This window comes from Paralichthys olivaceus, chromosome 6 (assembly GCF_024713975.1).
Source record: "Paralichthys olivaceus isolate ysfri-2021 chromosome 6, ASM2471397v2, whole genome shotgun sequence".
NCBI classification, from domain to species: domain Eukaryota; kingdom Metazoa; phylum Chordata; class Actinopteri; order Pleuronectiformes; family Paralichthyidae; genus Paralichthys; species Paralichthys olivaceus.
The window spans coordinates 21,667,383-21,691,016 of NC_091098.1; the positions used below are offsets into that span (position 1 = coordinate 21,667,383).

General features: G+C 43.4%; 1 protein-coding gene across 27 annotated transcripts in view; it reads right to left on the minus strand.

Annotated features, from left to right (window-relative positions):
* Nucleotides 1-23,634, minus strand: part of LOC109635140 (ankyrin repeat and SAM domain-containing protein 1A) — a 57,856-nt gene that overhangs the window by 27,322 nt on the left and 6,900 nt on the right. For 18 of the 27 annotated variants that reach the window (XM_069527446.1, XM_069527447.1, XM_069527445.1 and 15 more), the window contains exons 2-14: nucleotides 20,436-20,516; nucleotides 20,054-20,210; nucleotides 18,668-18,730; nucleotides 10,282-10,578; nucleotides 9,248-9,323; nucleotides 9,051-9,152; nucleotides 8,872-8,958; nucleotides 8,558-8,727; nucleotides 8,131-8,193; nucleotides 7,497-7,623; nucleotides 6,520-6,563; nucleotides 5,247-5,340; nucleotides 1,212-1,705 (exon numbers count right to left, since the gene is read on the minus strand). In XM_069527446.1, the coding sequence (XP_069383547.1) occupies nucleotides 1,212-1,705; nucleotides 5,247-5,340; nucleotides 6,520-6,563; nucleotides 7,497-7,623; nucleotides 8,131-8,193; nucleotides 8,558-8,727; nucleotides 8,872-8,958; nucleotides 9,051-9,152; nucleotides 9,248-9,323; nucleotides 10,282-10,578; nucleotides 18,668-18,730; nucleotides 20,054-20,210; nucleotides 20,436-20,516 (1,855 nt within the window). The remainder of the gene's footprint in view (nucleotides 1-1,211; nucleotides 1,706-5,246; nucleotides 5,341-6,519; nucleotides 6,564-7,496; nucleotides 7,624-8,130; nucleotides 8,194-8,557; nucleotides 8,728-8,871; nucleotides 8,959-9,050; nucleotides 9,153-9,247; nucleotides 9,324-10,281; nucleotides 10,579-18,667; nucleotides 18,731-20,053; nucleotides 20,211-20,435; nucleotides 20,517-23,634) is intronic. The other 9 variants (XM_069527451.1, XM_069527450.1, XM_069527441.1 and 6 more) reach the window with 3 other exon arrangements.

Sequence of the window (23,634 nt, forward strand, 5' to 3'; positions counted from 1 at the left end):
TGACATTTCCATAATTAATGGGCCCCAGAATTGGTGGAATTTGGTGCAGCTTGATAGAATTTGAGGGAACGTTTGGGCCTCAGCGGAGATATGTGCCATTCTACTCATTTAAAAGAATTATATTGAAATGCTATGATGCTTTATATCGTTATTTTTAAATGATCCCATTTTTGCTTAGTGATGTAGTTTGTGTGTTGTGTTTGTACGACTGGTCGTCCATCTGAACTGAGACTCAAGGTGGAGTCTCAAGCCTGAGGGGAGACGGATCAGCAGCCTGTGCGTTCTCTCTGAATCTCAATTTCTAAATCTCTGTCTCTTGTCTTGGTCTGTGGTTTTATCTCCATCCCCTCTCGCTGCATGTGGCTCTACTCAGCTCTTTATCTTCATCCCAGACAAAGCACTTAGGGGCTAAATGGAAGGCTGTTTGCTAAACAAGACAATATTGAGGACAAAAGTTCATCATTTTATTAAACATTTCTGTTTTAATTAAGAGATTTCTGTGCGACATTAGCAGTAAATATATTTTTTAAGAAACAAACTGTACTAATATGGTTTCATGAACCGGTGCTAACACACTTTCCAACACAGTCACTGTGCTCGCCGATGGTTTGTGTTCAAGACAAGGTGAAGCTCAAATTCCACAGCGTCCCCCTCTGGACAACAGGTGGGCTTTGTGTTGACAGAGTTCACTACAGTCAACAGAGTTCTCCTTTTCATTCATGAGCGTTTCAGTTGTGAACTTGTGGCTCCAGCGTAAACACAAGCTGAGTCAGGACTAACAACTGAAGCTTTGTCTTTTTTTTTTTTTTTTTAAGTATAAGAGAGGAATCCTGCACAATATGTTCTTTGGATTCATTCTCTGAATCTACTGAGATTTAACATGTTTAGTTCTGTACAGTCTGTGTATATGAACTCTTATTGTAGTAGGCTTTAAGTCTGAAGGAACAATAAATATAAAATTATGTTTAAATGTGTTTTTTCACATTTTGTTATTGTATCTTGCTCATTTCTTTGTTTTTGATGGTTCCCACTTGTCAAGTATTTTGAGTTTTTTTAAAGAAAAGTTTTATTATTGTTTTATAATTGTTTTTCAATTTTTGAAATAGAAAATATTGTTGTGATTACTGAAGAAACTGTTGTATTTATATATATTTAACCTTCAAAGTACACAAGCACAAAATCCCTAATAAGGTCAAAGACCAAACACTTACCTCGTCCCATTCTGAAGTGAAAGAGGGAGATTTCTCAAGCCTCTTCTTGCCAGTGCTACAGTTAGAAACAGACTCGCTACGGCTCCCCAGTCCTCCGTCCTCCTCGCTGGGAGGTGACACCAGTAAGTCTGAGTCAGACTTGGAGAGGCTGCGTGCCAGTTTCAGGTCCCCAGGAGGGCGCATCCTTCCGGCAGACAAAGCCGCGGCCCCAGAGTCCCTGTGATCCTTGTTCACAGTTGCATAAATTGCTTTTGGGTCACAGTCTGTGAGGATGGCAGCCATACTGGGACGGCTAGGTGGCGGCGTGGCTGCTGCTACTTCCTCTTTTACTTTGGCAGTTTTCCTTGATTCTTTCTGGCCCTTGGTGGGGGGCAGAACACCTGGGAGCCTGAAGGGCTCCTCGCCGGAGTCTAAGACAGGAGAAGATCCGTGCAGGAGGCCAGTGAACTGCTCCGGGACACCTGATCCCTGATCCTGGCTGAGCTGGGAGTTATCTAGAGGGAGAAAGATACAAGGAATGAACAAAGTTAGGGAAAAAAGTGAGCAGTTTGTAAAGGGTTGGAGAGTGGACTTCTAACTGAGGGGCAGATCCTTAGAGCAGAGCTAATAAGAAACCGCCCACACAAGCCCTGAAACAGATCTGTAATTGTTTCCTACGGGGAGTGACGGAGAGAAACAAGAGAGAGAGGAGAGATGGAGCAAAGAGAAGGCGTATGTTGGCTGAAGAAATAACAAAATTCCAAACCCAGCTTGCAGCCGTCTGACGATGATGTGCTGGTGCCTGAATGCCTGTGTTTTGTAACAGGGAGATGAGGTTAGTCATCTCTGAGACTTGCCTCACCTCAGAGGCCCACATGTCTTTTAAGTTCTGACCCACAAAACGACACAACACTAAAAATCCCCCCTAGGAAGCATCGAAACCTAAAATTATAAACAACATACAACAAACAGACCAGAATAAACAACAGAAAATGACTGAAAGCAGTTGGAAATATCAACAAGAGGAGTGAAACTTACATTGGCAGGCTTCTCCAAAGAAAACAACTCCTTAATGAGGCCAAGCAGCAAGTGCAATTAAAAACAATTTGATTTTTCTCCTCCCTCTCCCTGAGGAATTACTGCCACCTAAGCCTCTTTTCCACAATCAGACAGACCTCGGCTTGACGGTGCCTGGTAGAGGCGACGCTTCACCAAAAACACGACGCGGTTCCCGGTTCATCTCTCATCTTCCTCTGCACTGCAGCGATGGCTGTTGTTGTCTGCCGTGTGACCATCAGCCCTCTGTGTTTTCTGGCTTCTAATTCTAGACCCTAATGGTGGTTCAGGAATGGAAATTTGAATCACCCCATCCTCCTGCAGCCAGACTCCTGATAATTAGCCCTGTGACACATGGTGAAGGAGGCTGTGTGTGTGTGTGTGTTTGTGTGTGTGTGTGTGTGTGTGTGTGTGTGTGTGTGTGTGTGTGTGTGTGTGTGTGTATGTGTGTGCGGACCGTCTCTGTCAGGGTGACAGGGTCATGGTGTTTGGTGACAGGGAATCTGGGGCAGTCGCACCACAAGAAAAGCAGCGACCTGTTGCAACACTACGTTTGTCCTTCACGAAAACACAACCTGCTGTTCATGGAAAGATCGGGCTAAGATTAAAATGTTACAGTCCAGGAGGGGGGTAATCTTACAACTGTTTGACACGCAACGGCACTCTTCACCAAAATGCCTCATTACTGTTTCAGGGGCAATTTACAGTGAGGGCGGGTGCCAACGCCCTGGAATCCCTTTTCAAGAGTCGCTACAGACTTGAACATCGAGGGGAAAAATGTGTGAGGGTGTTTGTTATAATAGTGAGTGAGTGAACTGTGCACATATGTCAGGATCACAGCCAACTTCAAACACCCACCCTCTCCTTGGCAGCGAGGAGTGTGAACGCCCTATGAGCACATCAGTGTGGCTCCAACAATCTCACACCGAGTTAACCCTTGCCAAGGCCACGGCATCCCTCGCCTATATGTTTCTGTTGTGGAACATGCGTACGGACAGTCACAATGCATGAGGTCACCACAGCGGTGAGACGTGTATTTAATTTGGCTCTGTGAACTCCATATCTCAGTAATGATGTCATGTTTGTTTTGCAGACACTGCAGTGCCGGTGCTGGCTGTCACTCCACCATCTGCGTGGTCCAAAGTCAATTCCAGCTCTGCCCTGGGAAGAATAGACCTGTTTTTATAGGATATTAAAAGATATTCTTGTCTCCAGGTCATACGCTGCTGAAAGTCAATGAGGAACTAAAAACCATCTATATGTTGATATGTAGACATTTTACGGTAAAGCAAGTAAACAAACACCTCTATTGACAGGACCGATCAATACAGAACAATATTCCCTTTACTGAAAGCCACTGCGTTGTCATAGTCAACTGTACCTAAAGGAATCGAAACTGACATTGTAACCTCTAACCGACCTAATCCTCACTTGTTAAAGGTTCAGTGTGTAAGATTTAGGTGAAAGGTAGTTCTGGCAGAAATGGAATATAAAATATTCATAGTGATGTTTTCACTGGTGTGTTTCATCTAAATTGTAGGAATTGTTGTTTTCCTTACCCTAGAATGGGCCTTTTATTTTGAAATAGTTGAAATACAAACTGGATAAACTGAAACCGTTTGAGTTTTCATGATAAATGAAGGCTACCACAGGTTCCCTTTCATGTTTAGAAGTGGAGGATGAGATGAGGAGTATTCAGCTGCAACATGCAACTCCACCTCTAGATATCACAAAATTCTACACACTGTACCTTTAAGTCGGGCTTGCGCAAGGTTCTGTTACAAACGTTAACAAACAGACTGAGGAAACTATCACTAACAATCACAAGTAAACAAGCAAACTGTGGTACTTGACCTGGCATCATGGTGAAAGGAAGGGTTGAGTTTATTTATTATGCTCACTGCCCATCTTGTGGCTAACCTGTGTTTTCTGTCTTTACATCCATCTGTTGTTGTTTCTCTGATGCACCACAGTTTATTACAGCAACACCAACAAGTGTCCACTTCTGGAACAACCATTCAAAGGTTGGACTGCAGAGGGCCAAACCAAAACTGTAAAAGCTTTACGTCCAGTAAATGAAACTGAACCCCAGCCCCAGTCCTATGTTTACCCTTTTTTTATTACTGCCTGTGGAGAATCATAGGATACTACTACCCGTGAGAAATGTCCCCTGGAAACCCAATAAAACCTCTACACAGAGGTGGAAATCTGGGGGCAATATATTCCTGCTGAGGACAGCAATGTGTTTGTGTCAGATGATACAACGCCCTGTTATCGCTGACCATGCACGTACAGTATCCTCCACCTGCTACAGAGTGTACTGAGGTCTGGGCCCTGATTTTTCCACACAGGGGAAGAAATCAGACCTGAGATTGTTACGAGAACCACATTCACACAAGTCTGCATGTCCCCATTTAATGTAAAACATTAAAGAAGGAACCCTCAATTTAACTTAGCTGATGTGCAAAAACAGAGGATATATTTTCACATCAAGCAAGCTTGTGGTTTTTGTGGCTTTAGAAAACAGGAAAGGAGAATACTGTTTGAGTCACACAGGCCAATATGCAAAGAAGGCAGTTCCTCCTGTGAACAACACTAACAACAGGGTTCTCTCTACACTTCAAACAGGCTGCAAAAACATATAATACTCAATAAAAAGAGATCTGTACGTATCTTACCATCTGATCAAGAACTCAGTTTCATATTGGCTATGAAATAAGCTTGTCCACATGCCTGGGAACGTCAATCAGCCGGCTCCTGACAAGCCAAATCCACCCTGTTGCCTGCGGATGCCAATCACGCACTCCCTGGCACGGCTAATCCAAGCCAGGCCATCTCAGTGTGCAAACTCAAACGCATTTCTCCCATTTCACTGACATGCCTCGCCCGTGATTCTCAACTGTAATGTGACCAGTCTGTCGTTATGTAGCCTCACAGCGTTGCCGGCTGCAGTTGTTCCTCATTACGTTGCAAAAACCTGAGGACGGTGGTCACACTCACCTCCTGATAGCCGTGGGCCGACTCGTCCAGGGGGGTGCAGGGAGTCTTTCGTCTTGCTCGGGGCTCTGAGGTCGGTTGGGGCAGTGGGTTTACGCTAAAAGAGGAGGAAAGAGTTTACTAAGTGGGCCAATGAAAACACACCTTCCAAACATGTTATGTGGAGGCAAACAAACGTACAGGCATCATCCACCTTGCCAGTTATTCATCCAGGATAATCATCTAGCTAGCCTGACACAAAATAACGACACCATCCAACTGATTTCCTGCGTTTCACTCATGGTGGTAGTTTTGTTTTTATGAGCCATTACGTGGCTCTGCTCAGGAGGCTGCACAGAGGACACGGACCTGCTCGTTTATTATGATTAGGCGGCTGAGGAGCACAGCTAATCCAATAGGAGCTGGATATAAAAGATGTGAGCTGATATTGTGGGCAGCAGGTGTGGTTGCAGATGGGTGGCAGCAATAATAAAATCTACTAACCGTATGATAAATATGAAAAGGCAATAAAATAAGATGTGATGGGCCAATAAATAGAGGAGGCAGGTTCACAAAAGGACATTCAGTTATGAGGGCCAGTTTAAGACAGCCTCTGCTACTGCCTGACATATGACTCAATATCTGACTGTGAAGAAGCAATCGTCTCTATTATATAACTCGCTGTGGTCACACGGTCATGCTCCAGATATGAAATTCAAATTTCAGCTGGGATACTGTTCTCTGGCTGTCAAAACTCAATCCATATGTTTTTTTGTGCAACTTGTGCTTGTGGAGTTCCCACAAAAGCAGACGGGGGAAAAAATGTGGGAGTCATTTTTGAAGGGGTAAAGATGTGAAGACACAAGAAGAATGAATAGATAGAAAGTAATCTATAGAGTTTTAGTTAGTGACATAAATAATAAACTTGAACTATATTGGTGACACCTTCCCCCACCCCAAAGCAAATCATTGAGAAGACTTTCAGTAGAAATAAATCAATCTAATCAGTTCATTTTCTTTGAGTCCAACTGAACATTTCTACCAAATGTAAAGGAAATTGACATATTGTGTTCACAAGAATGGAACCAACGTCGGACAACCAGAAAACATAATGGCCTCAAGAGTAAAGGATCGATTCTAAAATCCTATTAAGTGTCCAGGATAAGACAGCTCCCTCTTTAACCAGTCTCACACTCGCAACATAGAGATGAACGAGTAGCCACTGAGATGTAAACAGTATACGGAAAACTCAACCGTAATGCAAACAATAGAACACATAAGGATAATGAATAGATACCTGAGGTAGGACACTGTTGGAAGACTGTATAGTGGTATTCTCATCTGTGGAGACAGAGAACATAGAGTTAGGACAATGACAGATTATCTCCACAGTTCAATTACTCAACATAACTTCAGCAGTTGTGATTGTCAGGAGAGAAAATGTGAAAGTGATGTAGAATTAGATTGTGTATTATGCATGGAGACATTATCGGCCCACAAGTCAGACAGACTTTAGATTTATCTTCCTGCCATTTAAACTTTACTGCGTGTGCCGACATGATAAAGCAGTTTAAAGAGAAACAGGCAGAAAACGAATCGTCCAACTCTTCTATCAAACTGAAAAGAAGACGGCGGCGTCTTTCCCCTAATGGCATCGTTTATCCACACAGGGGAGGCTTGATGACATCAGCCATCAAACTCCAAGCCTTCAGCTCAGTGACGTTTTTCTACTGGTGCTGGTGAAGCTGAGTAGTGGAGGGCCCAAGGGGACGCTATTAAAACCACTACATTAACAGCTAGGGATCAAAATGGCCTCCTAATTTAATCCCATTTAATCCAATTACATGCTGTGCCATTCACCGGCCACAACTGAGGAGGGTCTGCTCTTGTACAGCACAGGCAGTCGTGGTGAGGTTGACAGTGTGCATGGGCTCCGCTGATGATCGGGATGGAAGAGTATCGAGGCTCAGGAAGCAATTTTTTAAAGATTTTGGAAAATGGACCTTAGATTTACGGGCATATCCCTCATAAAGTTTAAGATCTCATGCACACACAAATAACACTTTTTTAAAACCTGACCCATTTAATAGTTATTATTGTTTATTATTTATATTATTGACAATTTAAGAATTATTGCAATATTCTTTTCAATTCTAAATATATCTGCCAATGACAGAATTGGTCATTTTTGACTCCTAAAACATTTGGCTCAGGCTCTAGACTTTTTCATACACTACTTCCCTTCTTAAGCGTGACATTAAAGCCCACTATTACCTTTGTGTGAGTGGTACTCCTGGCTGGGCGGTGGGACTTTGGTCTGTGCAGTCAGCAACAACTCATACGTGTGATCCTCCTCCACCGGCTCGCCTCTTTCATCAATGCTGCTGTTAGTATACAGCGCCTGCAGTAAAATATACAAAGAGAGCAGAGGAAAGGATGACGTTAAGGGAAGAAGGTGACAGTCATTTCTCATTCAAGTGTTCACAGAGACGGTTTTATGTAAGATCCAAATGTGTCCTTCAGTGAGGAAAAAGCAAAGATGAGGAAAAGTTTTTGTATGAAATCACTTCCTCAAAGTTACTTCCACAATGAATCCTCTGTGGTCAGCCACAGTTAAGACCAGACAGATTCTTTTATTTTGTCCTCACTCCTTTTCCACTTCACTTCTCCTTTTACGCCCCCACTTCCATTAATAAGAGAGAAGAGAGAAATCCAGAGGTGACCGTCAACAGTCCCCTTGTCACTGTACAAACCCACCACGTCCAATGCCTTTGAAAATTATAACTATATATAACTGCTAGTGATACTATCCTGACCATTCATGCACTGCTACAAATTGTACAAATGAATATCTGTAGTGTTATAGGTGCCGACACATTCTACTGGATTTAAGCTCTTGGTTCCTCACCTCTGAGCTCACCTCCTCTTCATGACCAGGACCAGGATGTGATGTGTGGACATGACGATCTTTCTAGAAATGATAAAGAATATCATTTCTAATAAATGTATGATTGCTACTTGTGTCCTTATTACTTCAATGCAAGAGCAAGGCTCAGATATGCAATGCAAAGTCCCCGTGCACCACAGAGCAGAGTGTAATGCTGGAGGGGTTTAGTAGCCCAGCTGTGCTGCCAGAGGAACACTATCACCCTCTAGTGGGAGATCAGTATTCTATCTCCCATAAACCCCTGAGATGAGCTACCCATTCTAGTGTGTGTGTGTGTGTGTGTGTGTGTGTGTGTGTGTGTGTGTGTGTGTGTGTGTGTGTGTGTGTGTGTGTGTGTGTGTGTGTGTGTGTGTGTGTGTGTGTGTGTGTGTGTTAAACCTCTGCTGACCTTGCCAGCTTCACTATCCGGCCGTCCAGAGTCTCTGTCAGAGGACTTGCCGCTGGTGAGGCTGTCCAGAGAGTGACAGGAGGTGGCTTCAAACAGAGCCTCGTATGGGCTCTCCTCCTCGGGCCCCAGGGTCAGCCCCGAGATCAACTCACTCACCTTCTCCAGATCACCTAGGTCCAAATATACACAGACACACAGAGTTTTTAGCTGAAAAATCAAAGATAACTCTGTTGTTTTTTCTTATCCATTGTTTCCTGTTTTATTTGCTGACTGAATTGTTGCTACCGCAGTTTAACCACTTTTTCCAGTCTTACCCTTTTTGCGTGGGCTTGGACTCTCCTGAGGCGGCGGTATCGGTGGAGGGGGGAGGTCAATGTCAGGGGGTTTCCCAGTCATGTGACCTACAAAAAGACAAGCAGGAGATTGTACCACAGCTGGCAGATGTAAAATCAAGAGGACGCTTCCTTCCACAGCTCTGTGTTTTCACATTTACCTAAAATTAGAGCAACTATTTGTCTGCTCTTCTGGGAGGGCATGTCCTTGACAGTGTCCAGTGCTGACAGGCCCTTCTGGTCAACGATGTTCACGTCGATACCTGGAGAATGACGACAAGTATAGTTAATGGAGACAAAAGCCAAGTGTCGTGAGGGGATTTTTGCTGAATCATTTATTGTGGCACTGAGGTCTGACCTGCACTGAGAAGTTTCTGCACCACATCCGCCTTCCCAAACAAGGCCGCTTCATGGAGGGCGCTGCCTTTCTCTGTCTGAGCAGAAAAAAGAAACCACAAGCATTAAGCCAGAGGCAAAGAGAGAGCTGGGACAAAGTGAGGACACTGATCTGGATATAATTATTTGTCTCTATATATCGGCCCTGTGTTACACTGGCGACTTGTCCAGGGTGTAAACCCGTCACTTGTCCAATGTCAGCAGGGAGTGATCCAGTGTGACCCTCAAGGGATAGGTGGTACCTGTAACAATCTTGTTTCAGCTACGTCACTATGACGGACAGTGTAGAGCAACTACTGAGTTTATGCCCACCGGCTGGTCCACTTCTCTACTGAAAATGATGTGGCTGAGGAATCAAAGTGGATCATTTCGCAGTTCACAGGGCCATGCTAATTGAAACCTGTGGGGTGTAAGGCCTGAAGGACGCTGGATAGATACCCCATCCTTGACTCTGAGAAAAGTAGGGCGAAGTAAAAGGGGAAAGTCTCTCCAGACAGATGGATGGCACAGTTTGGTGCAGTGTCAGAGCCACAGGGTCTAACCAGTGGGAGCAAGGCTGGCTATGCTTAGATATCACATCAGTTCCTTTGCAAACTGAGAGCTTAAGAGTTTTATATTTAACCTGGTAGGGTTAGTAGGAAGTAGTGAGAGGAAGTCGTGCAAGACCAGATTAGGTAACACAACATGATTTGTGCCATTACAGAACATTAAGAAACACATGCACGCTGAAGCTTTTAGCTCCACACACATACTGTATACACACATATAGATCAAAGCAACACTAGGTGGTTTTTATATATTAAAACAACAGCTTCAAAATAATTTTTACAGCTAATACACAAACTTATAACAGGGCGAATAGCATGTCTGTCATTGCCACAGTGCTCCCTGGAGGCCTGGAACTGCAGTAGACTCTAGTAAACCGTGCTGGAACATAACGACCTGCTTTTTGGCATACGTCACAGACCAACCAGAATATTGGAGCATATTTCATACCTCATAGTTGATGTCCATGCCGGCGTCCAGCAGCACCTCCACCACAGACAGGTGTCCATTCCTAGAGGCCAGGTGAAGTGGTGTGTGTTTCTTGGTGTTACAGCTGAGCAGGTTGGGGTGGGCACAGAGCAGCAGCTTGACCACCTCCAAGCGCCCATAGAGAGCCGCCAGGTCCAGTGGGGTCTCGAACTTGTTGTTCCTCATGGTGGGATCCGTCAACTCCTCTAGCAACAGCCGCACCACCTGGAAGTGGCCGTACTGGGCAGCACAATGCAGCGGCGTCTCGTTGTCATTGTTCTGTTCAAGGGAGGGGGGGCAGATAGACGAGTGAGAGGCGGCACAGGAAAGAAACGCAGCAAACAAAACAATAACTAGATGTAAGTAATGAAGAAAGGAAGGGTCATAGTTTGATGAAGGAGGAGGAATAAGTGTCTCAGAGGAGTCATTGGGAGGGTCAACCAATCAGTGCAGATATACAGCCCACCACATTAGAAGGTTAAAAGGTCATAAAAAGCACCAACCACAGTGAAACACATAGTCAGGCCTGAGGGGGAGGTATCTGGCAGAGTGGGACTCTGGCTCGGCCTGAGTGGAGGACTGGCAGACATGCGTGGACTAATGAGGGCAGGTGTTGGGGGCTACGCTAAGCACCACGGGCAACGGGGCGCTAGCAGAGGGGCAGAGGCACCGAGGCAGGCGGAGAATTAGCAGACATGGGTCAAGAACAGCAGTGGTGTTGTGTAGTTACAAAGAGTGAGACTGGTGTTCATTATTCTCCTCCTGTCACGTTGGAGCGTCACATCCATGAAGCACAACTCTCGTTCATCGCTGGTCCCTGCACACCAACAACAACAACCATGGGAGATTTCACGTGTGTGGAATATTGATGACTGCTGCACAGAGGCCTGAACTGTTGAGTTAAGATTTAAAAGTGTCATTAAGACTTTTTTCTATTAATTATTATTTTCTTCATGAATAATTCCCAACGCAATTTCCAAACCCCCAGATCTCCTGATTTGTCTGATCAACAATCCAAAACACAAATAAAAACAATTTACTAAATGTAAAAAAAACTGCATATCATCATATTTAAAAAAGCTGGAGAATATTCTGCATTTTTCTCAATTAATGACTGAAGACTTCAACAATTAATTGATTGTAAAAACTGTTGCCTGTTAATGTACTGTCAAAAAACAAATCTAGGAATAAGACAATAGTATAAAAACTTATCAACAGCCAGTAAACAACTGGTGTTCTTCATATTCAAAGCGACAAATCATCCAGAGCAAAGAATAATCTCATCTCTGCAGCGTGACAGTTTTCCTACAGTGCAGATTTTTTATCTGAAAACAAGCGAACACATGAGCCGACGAAGCAGCAACAAAAAAAAGCAGTAATTAGAGCGTTAACTCTGTAAGTGGTGCTTATTGGATCTAATGACTCTCGTTCAACAACAAGATCAATGCCTGAACAGACCTGAGATCCTCCAGCAGTGTTGATGACCTCTACCATGAAGAGCCAGCAGGGGGCAGACCCTGCAGCCCTGGAGCTTAAGTAAGGTGATGGCATTGGGAATACTCATAACAACAACATGGATATGGGGGGGGGGGGCAGAAGCAGACTTCAGAAAAACATACAGGAAAAAACCACTATGCTACTTTTAGTGGAAAGTATTAGGTGCATATGTCGCTGCTCTTAACCACTAAAGGTGACAAAACTGCAAACATGATGTAAACAAAGGCTGAATAACCCCACAGCTCCTCTAAAGCACTTTGTGACAGAAACATCAGCCATTGTGGAACCACATGCTCCGAGAGTCAGTCATTCCAGACGCATAGAGGCACCTACAAAGGGCCGACAGCTGGCACGAGAAGCCTCCACTCCCCCTTCTAACATGGACATGCATGATGCCAGGTCGGGCGCCTCCCACAGTAACATGCCAGCTGTGCCACAGAGGACAGGGGATCATGGTGCGGACGGGGGCAACGGAGCAGATTTAGACAGGTGTCAGTCAGCCCTTTCACAAAGATCTGGGACCAGATGGGATCAGCAGGTATCTCCTTCATTGTTACAGAGAGAGAGAGTATTGTGCTCGTACTGGCAGAGCAGGTTGCAGCTTGATCCGAGAGAAGAGGTGGAGCTTAGGGACGCAAAAACAGGACAACTGCCTGTCAAAGGAGAAAGCACAGAGGCTGAAAGAAAAAAGACAGACGACAACTCCTCTGGGGGGAAATCCACTGAGCTAAACAAATAGAACAAAGGTTTTAAAACATTTTTTTCTGAGGACTGCCGTCAGATTTTGATTTATGGGAAATCAGGTCGACTGACTGAGCAAATTCCCGTCTTAAAATAATTTTATCGCAGAGCTTTACATGACTTTACCTTAAATCTAATCATTGTTTTCACTCAGCTCTGTATATGTGGACAAAATAACTCAACAATGCAAGGATGCTTTTCCCCCAAACTTGGTGCTAATATTACTCTGAAAATCACATTACAAATAAAGATTATTATCATTATTTTTCGGAGGAACAGTAGTAGAGGTAATAATAGTAGAAGAAATGTGTTTGATTTGTTATCAGGATACTTGTTCCTCTTCTCTACAGTCCTTGAGTCAAAGCTAAATCGCATGTACACACACACGTGAAAAATCCAAATAAACCAACTCTAGATGGATTGAAAGTTTGTAAATGTGTGTATTCGTGACAGATGAAGTATTTGTGTGCAACGGCCTGATACTTTGAACAGAGTGCTTATGATCATGTTAATAGTGTCGCTCTTGCCAGTGTGGTGGTCAGTGCTAGGTCGTGATGTGTCAGCCAGCATCTGATCTTATTAAACACGGCTGAACAGCCGCTTGACCCACAGACAGGAATCAAGCAGACGTGTGACACCCAGCCTGGCCCCGCCTCTTCTATTGCAAGGTATGCTAGGCATGTACCTCGCACAGGCGCCTTCCACTGAGGTGAAGTACCCAACACCTCCACGACCTGTGTTTTCACTTTATTGTACACTTATAAATGTGAAAATATAATCCTTCCAATTGGGGACAGACCAGGAGCATCTTTAGATTTAAGAACCAACTTTTGCTTTTAACATTGAACCTTTTTAAAACTATTATTAGTTAGAAAGCCCAGCAGGATAGAAACAAATCCAAACTTAGTATTATATGTTATACTAAAAGATTTTCAATGCAACATTCTTGCATAAGAAAGGCACCGTGAGGAGATTCCACATGAAATCCCACGACATGAAGACCAGGATCAGCCTCGTCTCCACTGTAACACCACGTGCCGCATGAGCAGTCAAACAATGTACCAACAAGACAGAGCTCTGAGGGCTTTTAGGCAAAATGGCACCAATGACTCAAGGCCTAGCTGGGAAAAAGATTAGAATTCATATGATGCAGCCAAGGCTTCCTGGACAGTCCATGTTTTTATGGAAATCCTGTCCTTACTGTGGCGTCGCAGGCGGTATAAAACCTCATCCTGATTTAGACCTCAGCTCAGTGCATGTCAAACGAGAACAGATTAAGATCTCCACTGGCGTCTGCTGATGATTGATAAACGCTGCCTTAACCAGCAACATCTGGAGATTACACTGCATTGTGTTGTCATGCTGCACAATATTCTGACAGGGGCAAAGAGGTAAAACAGCGGCAGAGAGAGAGAGAGATAGAGAAAACCGAGGATGTTACAATTCTCACAACCTGAAGCTGGGAGATGGTAACACGGTTTGACTGGCGACCTCTGTCACGTGATACGCTGGCTGGCAGCAGAGCGAGGCAGCGGTTACGTCATCCTCGCCTCCGGTAGTGGTTGTAGTAGCAGCGGTGGGTGGTAGTGGTGGTGAAGGGGTGGGCAGAGCAGCTGTTGCAGCCAGTGTGCCAAAGGCCTCCCCGTGCTCGCTGCCTGCTCCCCGTGCTCCACCTCATCTGTAATCCCACCAGTTTGTGTGCATTCATATAAATAATAGATCTCACACACGCACGCAAGAGGGTTTTCTGACATTTTCCATTTGTGAGATTAATAAACAAATATTTGGATTATTATTTTACTATTTAAGATAAATCTCGATTCTAAAACCAAGCATTGTTAAATTACTATTTTATACAGATGGGTGTTTGTGTTGATGTATGTGTCAACAATTCTAACTTCTCCCATCAATACATATTTGATATTACTATAAATGTGTTTTACTATATTATCTGTCCAAGCCTCCAATTAACGGTGCTCACAGGAGGTGTTACAGCTGTTGATAACATCAATGACCAAATATATCTGCTTATATCTACATATAACAAAGTTATAAACACATTACATGTTTAGATGTGAACGTTGCATGGGGGGTTCACACATTTGTATACATGTTTTTAATGTATTTGCAAATGCTGAAGGAAGTGAATGAATTGATCAGTCAATGCAGTGAATATATATATATATATATATCATTTCACTGTCAAAGGTTTTTATTGAAGAACAATGCAGAATGTTTCTTGGTTTCCAGTGTAACTTTAAACTGCTTTTCTCTCTTTGGTATTTTGAATTCAATATATTTTTGTTGTTAGCAGCATCGCCTTGTTCTTTAGGAAAGTGAGTTAATGTTTATGTTAATGTCTGTTTCTCAACATTTGTCGTTGACCCAAATTCCAACTGTATTTTGCAATAAAAGCAGAGAAACCGTAACGTAAATGCTGACTCTAATTATAGATTTTTGCTTGGACACCGTCACGCATTCCACAGTAACCAGACCTTGCAGTCCTGTAATGAAATGACTGTCTGACTGGCTTCCGGCCATAGATTGTGAATCTCTGTACAGCCAACTCTCTCCCTCTCTTTTACAGTAAAGATAAATTTTACTCTTCATATTCCTTCACTGGTGCGACCGGTCCAACGTGTACCCCGCCTCTCGACCAATGACAGCTCCAGTCCCATGGCGGCCCTCAGAGGACAAGGGCCACAGTTAACTGATGGATACTCAGCTTGATTAAATTGGACACACTTTCCCAACATAATTTAAAGGCCTTGAAGTAGACGATTTACTGCAGAGCAGCTCTGCTCTGAATCTCTTCTCATCCAGGGAGAATTGGCTGTTACCAACATAAGAGTCGTCCTAAAATGTGCACAGATGAAAGACAGTGAGAATAAATTCTGATCCATCTTTTAAATAACAACACGTCCCCCTGAGCGCTCCGACCACTTCTTGGCACAACATTTGTGGAGGATGAGCAGAGAGCAGAAGGTAAAGGGGGGGGGGGCTATGATGATGTGTTGTAGAGGGAAGAGCTGGACACTGAGGTGACACACAGATAAATGAGCACGCTGGCAGACTGTGAGCAATGTGCCTGCAGGAAAGAAGGGAAACTCTGCTCCACTTGATAATGAGGTGACCGAACAAACGACTTCTGGTGCTGCCATCAGAAACTTTTGCCCACATGTCTGAGATGCTGCACTGAGAAAGATGCACGACCCATCCATCTTTAACAATTCACCTCTATTTCTATTTTGACTTTTCTCGAGCAGCAGTTTGAATTTGTCCGGGGTAGTGTACAGTGCATGATGCCGTCTGGGTTCACGTTGATGGCAGAGAGTCTTAACATCTGAGCCTGGGTAAGAGGATCTCATCTGAACACATATTGTATCAGACATGTGACCTATATAGGAAGATGAAGCCTGGGTGAAAGGGCTACGGCTTGTTATGAAGTAATAAACAGAAATATGGTAATTAACAGAAATTAGGTCAATAAAAACATTAATAACCAGCAGTTGCTCCTGGAAACTGGATTTGTATGTATTTTTCTCATATTAACTTTTATGCATAATTTTTAATTGTGGTTCATGTTTTTTTGCTGAAAGCTTCATTCTAAAGGCTTTAGTCACATTTTTAGTTTTATTAATTTCCTTTGCCATTGTTCCTTAGAGATCATCCTTAATAAACAATAACATTTGGCAGCTATGAGTGGTAAGAAGCCCACTCGTCCAATCAAAGTCTGAAGATATTTTATTTAAAATGGCCTAAAATCCTCACATTTGTGTGCCTGGAATGACTCTACTTATCAATAGAATGATATTAACATTCTCCAATTGAACTTATTCAAATTTGATGATCTTGTGCTTTTTCATGCTGTTAAAACATTTATCAATTCTGTATATTTCATAGTCTAACAGAAGAATTGATTAGCCTAGGATTTGATTCTCAGATTAATCCACAACAAAAAGTTAATCTTTAGCTACAGTCTTAATTAAATAAATCAAAATAGTTATTATTATTTTTTAGCGCCTAAGTCTACGCTTGTTTTTAAGTCAAATTCAGGAAGAGTTTTCAGATGCAGTGGTCAGTGGAGGTCAGATCCTCTGGTTGGTGGTTAATCCTCCCTTATTGAGGCATGTGAAGCATCATCAAAGTAACCAGCTCTCCCTGGACACAATGAGTGAGAGAGCACAGAGGTGAAATGAATAAACATGAGTCTGACTGGCTTCCTGGACCAGGATGAGAGAGAACTGGATCCGGTCCAGACTGATTCCTTGAGTGTCCCTGATGGGGACCACTGAAGCCTTATCACACACCTTTCATGTCTGACAAGCTCACTCCGCTCAAACACCACATGTCTCCACTGGGGAAACTCACCAACACTGTACGGCCAATAAGCCGTGACACTGTTACTATGACAACGTCACCTCTTCCTCTCTCGAGCGAAGCAAGTTCAGGAGCACAAACTGGGAGGAGGAGGAGGAGGAGGAGGAGGAGGAGCAAATTCACCCATTTACACACTCAAAGCATGGACATCTCTTTGATGCTGATGCAAAGAGACCGGTGCGGCAAAAAAAAACTCCCATCCTCCTCATGAGAAGAGGCGCTCTGCACCCCACCCACCCAGTCACATGATGCCATCAACCATGACCACAACCAGGGCCAGAGGCTCCACACCGCATCCACGATTTTGTTTTATTCATAACAGGGCATCAATTATTCAGGCCCATAACCAGGTAGGGGCTCCCGAACTATCCTGAAAGTGTTTGCATTAAGATATCATTCACAACGAACCACAAGAGTCAATATGAAACGCCTCAAATAGACTAAATGAAAAGAGACAAACGCAGCCACTGCAGGAAACTTTAACACATGTATGTATAAATTATTAAATTATCTGATCGTATTTCTCTTTTAGTTTTGTTTCAACTTTAAGGAGTCACATATTTTTTTCATATTTGAAATAATTATTAGTTCCATTTCAAACATGCTCTGAACTCAGCATATTGTCCTAAAATTTAAGAGGCTATATGTGAGAATGCAGATGTGTGAGTCAGCTGCTCTCTATATTTTCAGGAACTTTTCCTGCCAGTCCCCCAGAAAAACTTCCTCAAAATTTACCGTAAGAGAGTGAATGTTGTTGATGATGCAAAACTGAACAAAAAACCCCCAAAAGTATAAATAGGTCTCAGGGATGAAAGAGAGAAGTCAAACACATAGAAGAATCACTAAGATGTCAACTTTGAAAGACAACAAGATCCGAGAGCTTATGGTGATAATATTTTCATGTCTGAAAACAGATTTTTATGACAACCTACTTCCATATTGGAAAGAAATTTTATCTCATCACACGTCTGCCTCTTAATTTCTTTTTTAATTTAAGGAATTATATATTTTATTCTTTGAAACAATGTCTTTGAAATAATACAGTAGAACTGAACACTTAATCAGACGAAAATGAACTGACTTCAACTAAATTGTATTAATCACAGTATCCTGCAGCCAACAATCAGGATTTATAGAAGACTTCCTGTAAGCTACCCCATCGTTCAACCTTCCACTGTTGATTTTCTAATACGGTAATGGGTGTCGGAGTTTTAATTAAGAGAGCGGTTTGAATCAGTCAATATTTTCTCCTCCTGCAGCCAAAGACTTTGGTGACTGAGGCTGCATATTACACCAGTTTTCACTTAATGTTCACTGAATTTTTCCTCAACCAGAGGAGAAGAGCTCCAACACACAAACTCGAAAGTCACCTACTGGGACACGGAGGCATTAACGAAAACTTTCTAGGGCATTTCCATCCAGAGCCCAGTTTATTCCTGACCCTGATCAAAAAGGCTGCAACAAGAGTGTTGTAACATGTGATGGGAAGATTAACATCGGTGGAGGGCATGCTGTAAATGCAGTGTCACTTACGTCAAACATAACAATTTAGAGATCACAAGCAAACATGAGTAGAGAGCCAGAGGACAGAGATGTACTGATAGCCAGGGAAATTAAAAGCCTCCCCCATATCTCCAGAACAGCAGCAAGCAGCAACAGACCAAACCCAAGCACATCAAGCCAACACAGCAGTAAAGCGAAGGAGCACGTCAAAAAGGAAATTGTTGTTTCTGCAGCACTGTGTACACACCTTGGCATTAATATAGGGGTCAAAGGGCCCACAGCGTTTGAACTCTTTATGGTCTAGAGAGCTCTGGGAGGGAGAAAGAGAAGAAAGGCTGATGGCTTCTGTTCAGACAAGCGATGAACGAACGAATGATGATCACAAATGAGTGCAACTAAAGGAAAATGGGAACTTAAAAAAAATCAGATTTGAGTTAATGAACAGTCAGATGTCATGAACAGGCAGTGAGAGATGACACAAAATGAGACAGACACCTTTTTAATCTACTTTTTGTTAAATCTCAGATTGGCCTGTTATGGTTTTAATTTCTGATGCTCATCATGGGTCATTTCTCCTCATCACAAATGGGACAAGCTGGAGAGTTTGGAAGCAACCAAACTAAAAATCAAACACATGAGTTAAAACAGTTAAAATGGTTAGAGCAAACAAGCACTTATCACACTGACATGGCGTCAATGCTTCAAACTGAGGAGTCACGGTAAACTTCACAAAGCGCTGAGTTTAATGCACACTTCCTCTTTCAAATATAAAGCAAGCCATGCTAAAGTAGAATTAACAGCAAAACATTTAACTGTGCTTTTAGTTGCTAAAAATATATCCTTCCTCCTTACCAAAAAAACAAAATCAACTTCTTTAATTCCCTGACTAAACCATATGAACTGTCATAATGAAAGTTCAAGAGGTGGACAAATCTGCTGAAAAGCTGAACTTAAACGTCTTTAAAAGAAGAACCTTCCACAAAGTGCTAATGTGTCAGTCACACAGGCTCAGTTCAGACCTGGTGTTCACATCTGCCCCGAGAGTCTCCTGTGACCACTTGTCATCAGATCTCACTTCCCTGCTCTATATGGAAATAAACAAGTAATTTCTGTTTGCTGTTAAGTTTGAGTTTGCAGACGAGTCCTGTGTCACTGTGTCTGTGTGTCAGCGTGTGGGTGTGAGAGATGTCGCCAGAGAGAGGTGTCAGGAGAGGGAGTGAATCTGAAAGAAAGATTTTATCAATTTGAGAAGTTTCAACCATGCAGTGTTCAGTGTGGTGGTATTGTGGTGGTGGCTACAAACAGCTTCACATATGGGCAATAAGAAATTGAAACATTTATGAAACTGTAGTGGGTCAGATCTAAGACCTCCTCCACATGTGGTCTGAGTGATCGGATCTTGACCCACTTGGCCTTAACCAGACCACCTGTGATCGGATCCCTCAGCACGGACGTTAATACCAGGTCTGAACGGGGTCACTGGCTCTAAACAAGCTGAGGAACAAATCATTGACGTCAATTCTCACATATTATCATCAAATAAAAATGTGTTTGAAAACCCAAAACCAGAACTGCAGTAGTCAAATCAGATACACACACACACAAGCATAAAAGAGAAAACGCTGTGCCTGACCTGCTCGTTGAGCTTAGGGTTTGACGGTCCTTGGTGAATGAGCAGCTTGACAATATGTTCGTCCCCCTTCCACGCTGCCAGATGGAGCGGGTAGCAGCCCTTGTTGTCGGCGATGTTAGTCGAGGCCTCGTTTCGTAGCAGCGCCTCCACCACTTCGCTGCGGATCAATCGAGGGACAACGTGGGTCAGAGAATGGCAGGAGCTTAAACCACACTAATAAATACACACTCGTCCTTGACAAACACTCAATCAATAGCTTTAGTTTCCCCCGTGGGACAATTGTGTGTGAGGGCAGAGCTCATTCAATGTAGAACATAATGAGACGCTGCACAGTCATTTCTTCAATTCTCCAATTCCCAACAGTTATTTATCACTGATCTACCTGTGTCCATTCAGGGCAGCGTGGTGGAGGGGGGTGTATCCAGTGCTGTCCACACAATTCACATTGGAGCCTCTCCAGATACTGTTGAGAGGAGAGACGATTGTTATTTTGGTTCCATAACAGACTCAAACACACACACACCAAATAAACAGTGCCTATCCCTGTGTACAGTCTCTACTTGTAGGTGTGACTGATCACTATCTCAGCGGCTCGTTCGCATTACACAGCCCAACCTCCTGCCAGACGACAGGGATATGAAAACATGGGGCCGGGAACAGCAGCAGCATCGACTGGGAGGAACCAGGAAGGACAAGAAACACCAATACCACAGAGCAGCAGCTACGGTGAGCTAATTTTATCTAGTTATGCAGATATGCAACCCAAGCCTGATCGTTCTGAGCCAAGCACTGAATTAGAATGGGCTTTGTGTCATGCAGCGTAAGAAACAACAAACAAAGCTCTGAGGCCGAGCCAAAAACAAGCAGCGGAGGGGTAAAGTGTAAAGCTGGCCCAGCATCAGCCCGGCACTCTCATCCACTTGAGCTGAACTCGAGCTGTCAGCTCAGATTGGCTTGTTTCTTTTAATTCACAAACAGCTCTGTGGTGAAGGCGGAAGAGAGCGGCGATGGGGGGGCGGGGGTTAAGAGAGATGGAATGAGTAATTCAAGAAGCTGAAGGATGTCTGGTGAGACTGAGTGCCAGGCCGGGGATGTGAGGCTCTCTGAAAGACCTTAACACATCCTAAATAAATCATTCGATGTGGAAATCCCAACACTAGTGAACCAAATATCTAAAACCAGGGTCTGAAAAACAACGGGAGCAAAGCAGTCGGGCCTCACACAGAATCCAACATGAATGGAAAAGAAATATATTTTTCTTTTTTTAGAATCTATTTACTTAGCTTTTGATATATTATAGAAAATTGTCTTAAAAACCAACGAAAGAGACTGATTTGGCAGCAGGAAGAATTAATTAATTATTACTGGCTTAAATTTTAATGCAAGCAAGAAAAACTTCTATGATTGAAGCGTTTGGAGAGAGCTCTGCTGGGAGGACGAACAGCATCAGAGGCTATTAGCTGGGGAAAAAACAACAGCTCCAGCAGCAGAACACACTCACAGACACAGTATGAATTGATCCGTGATGTAATCGGTGTAGAAGGTGTGGCAGCAGCATGCTCGGCCTCCTCGCATCAGCTTCAGTGCAACTCTTGTGACTTTGCCTCACTCGGTTTTGTCGCAGTAATGGCCATTTTGCCTCCCCTCCCCTAAAATACATCTCCCATAATAGCTCTCAGAGCAGCCTGCAATTACACAGTCAGAGCTGTCTCATTAAATAAGTATCTCGGAGGGCTCCACAGCCTGCGGAACAATGGGCCTGACGGAGCACAGACACACAGGGATGCACCACTCTCCTAGTCATAACCTAAGCCGTTTATTTCTTACAGCAAACCCCCCCCCCATCTCTTAACCGACTCAGGGAGCCATGAAGACATGAGACATCAAACGCAGGGTGAGCTCAAAGGAAACACTACAGTGGGAAAACGTGGAGGAAGGAAATGCTGGGGATTGATGCGTTTCACTTCAAATAACTGTGAGTTCAGATCATGTCAGCTCGTAAGGAGTCATACGTGCACACTTCCTCTCTGTTCCTCCTCTGGACCAGCAACCAAATTCGTAGTAAAGAGGGAGGCAGCCCTGGCTTGCATGTGCATGGCCGCTGAACACATCAAAGTGGAAAACGGAGACAGAAACAGACCTTTCGTTGCTGTCCCAGATAAAGGAGTTATGTAACGGCTTACAGCAAAACCCCCACATACACAAATTAACATAAACACGAACAGCAGCAACGGCGACTTTAGAATTCAACAAAATCAGGCATGGGGCAGTAATGATTATCTGAGTAATGCAAGGAGGCATGCCATGGGGTCAGGCATATAATTAACATGGCTGTGATTTTATTGCAGTGATTGTCATATCATGCAAGTGAGCATCAGGACGTTTACTGTTACACTACGGTGGAAATGTGAAGTTTTCATCTTGTTTTATTTTAGACAATCAACTGCTTAGTCATGCGAGCTAAACCTCCAGATGTATCACAAGATAAATTCCATGACGTCTCTTTCCTATTCTGATTGTAGAGAAGTCCAGAATAAAGGGTCAGATTTACGCTGCGTTTGACACTGGACAGTCTCAGCAGTTATGACACAGATGTGACATTGCCAGAAGTTCCACAAATGCCACTCAGAAACACAAACACTCACTGTCACATCAGCCCAATGATCAATGAAACCTCAACAGGGGTGAAAAGCATCACAAAGCACAATAATATGCAACTCTGTGGTTTTTCCGGAATATTAGGGCTCTAATCAGACACACGGGTGTTAATTAATCCTATCAAAATGATCTCCATGTAGAGGAAATGAAGCTGTCTGCCTCTCTACTGTCATACCATTTAAATGTGCTTTAAGCAGGGCTGCCTGTAGCAGCAGCTTTAAGTGAAGTCAGAAAGTGTTACGTCCTCTCTGCATTTTGGCAGCATGGCACTCAAGGGCATGAGTCAGAGTGGTGCTCGACAATCCACTTCATCCTCTTACTACGGCTCACAACCAACCTATCTGGGGGCCGGGGCTTAGGCCCGGAGCGGGGCAATGGGCAAAACAGAGTTGATTTAGTTGGGGAGGGGGCACATTCATGGGAACTGACTGAGGAATTCCTGTTTGAAAAGCTGTGCTAATCCTTAATTTCCCTGAGGGAATATCAACGGGATGAAGCTGAAGTTTGAAAGAGATTCTGGGGGGCTGTAATTCTGTGTTGTGCTGTGTGTAGCCAGTGTGAGAGCAGGAAAGATAATAACATTCTCCCTCTTTTATACATTATCTACATTAGTTTGCTAATGTTAGTCACACATTGTGAATACTGCTATTTTAAACAGATGATTTACAAAATATGTTGGTTTAAACATTAATCTCCACTGGGTTTTTTTTCCTGAAGTTCAAATGTCATAGATCTCCCGCACATAACACTGCATTTTAGTATTAACTCAAATACCAACTCACTATGGGCTCCATTAGATGATGCACTTCCATCACATTTGTATCGATAATATAATTCTCTCTCCGTCCATAGATGAGTAGTTCATTTGTGACCATTTGTGTATTTACCTCTGCCAAGGAGGAGATGTTTTCATGTTAGTGTGT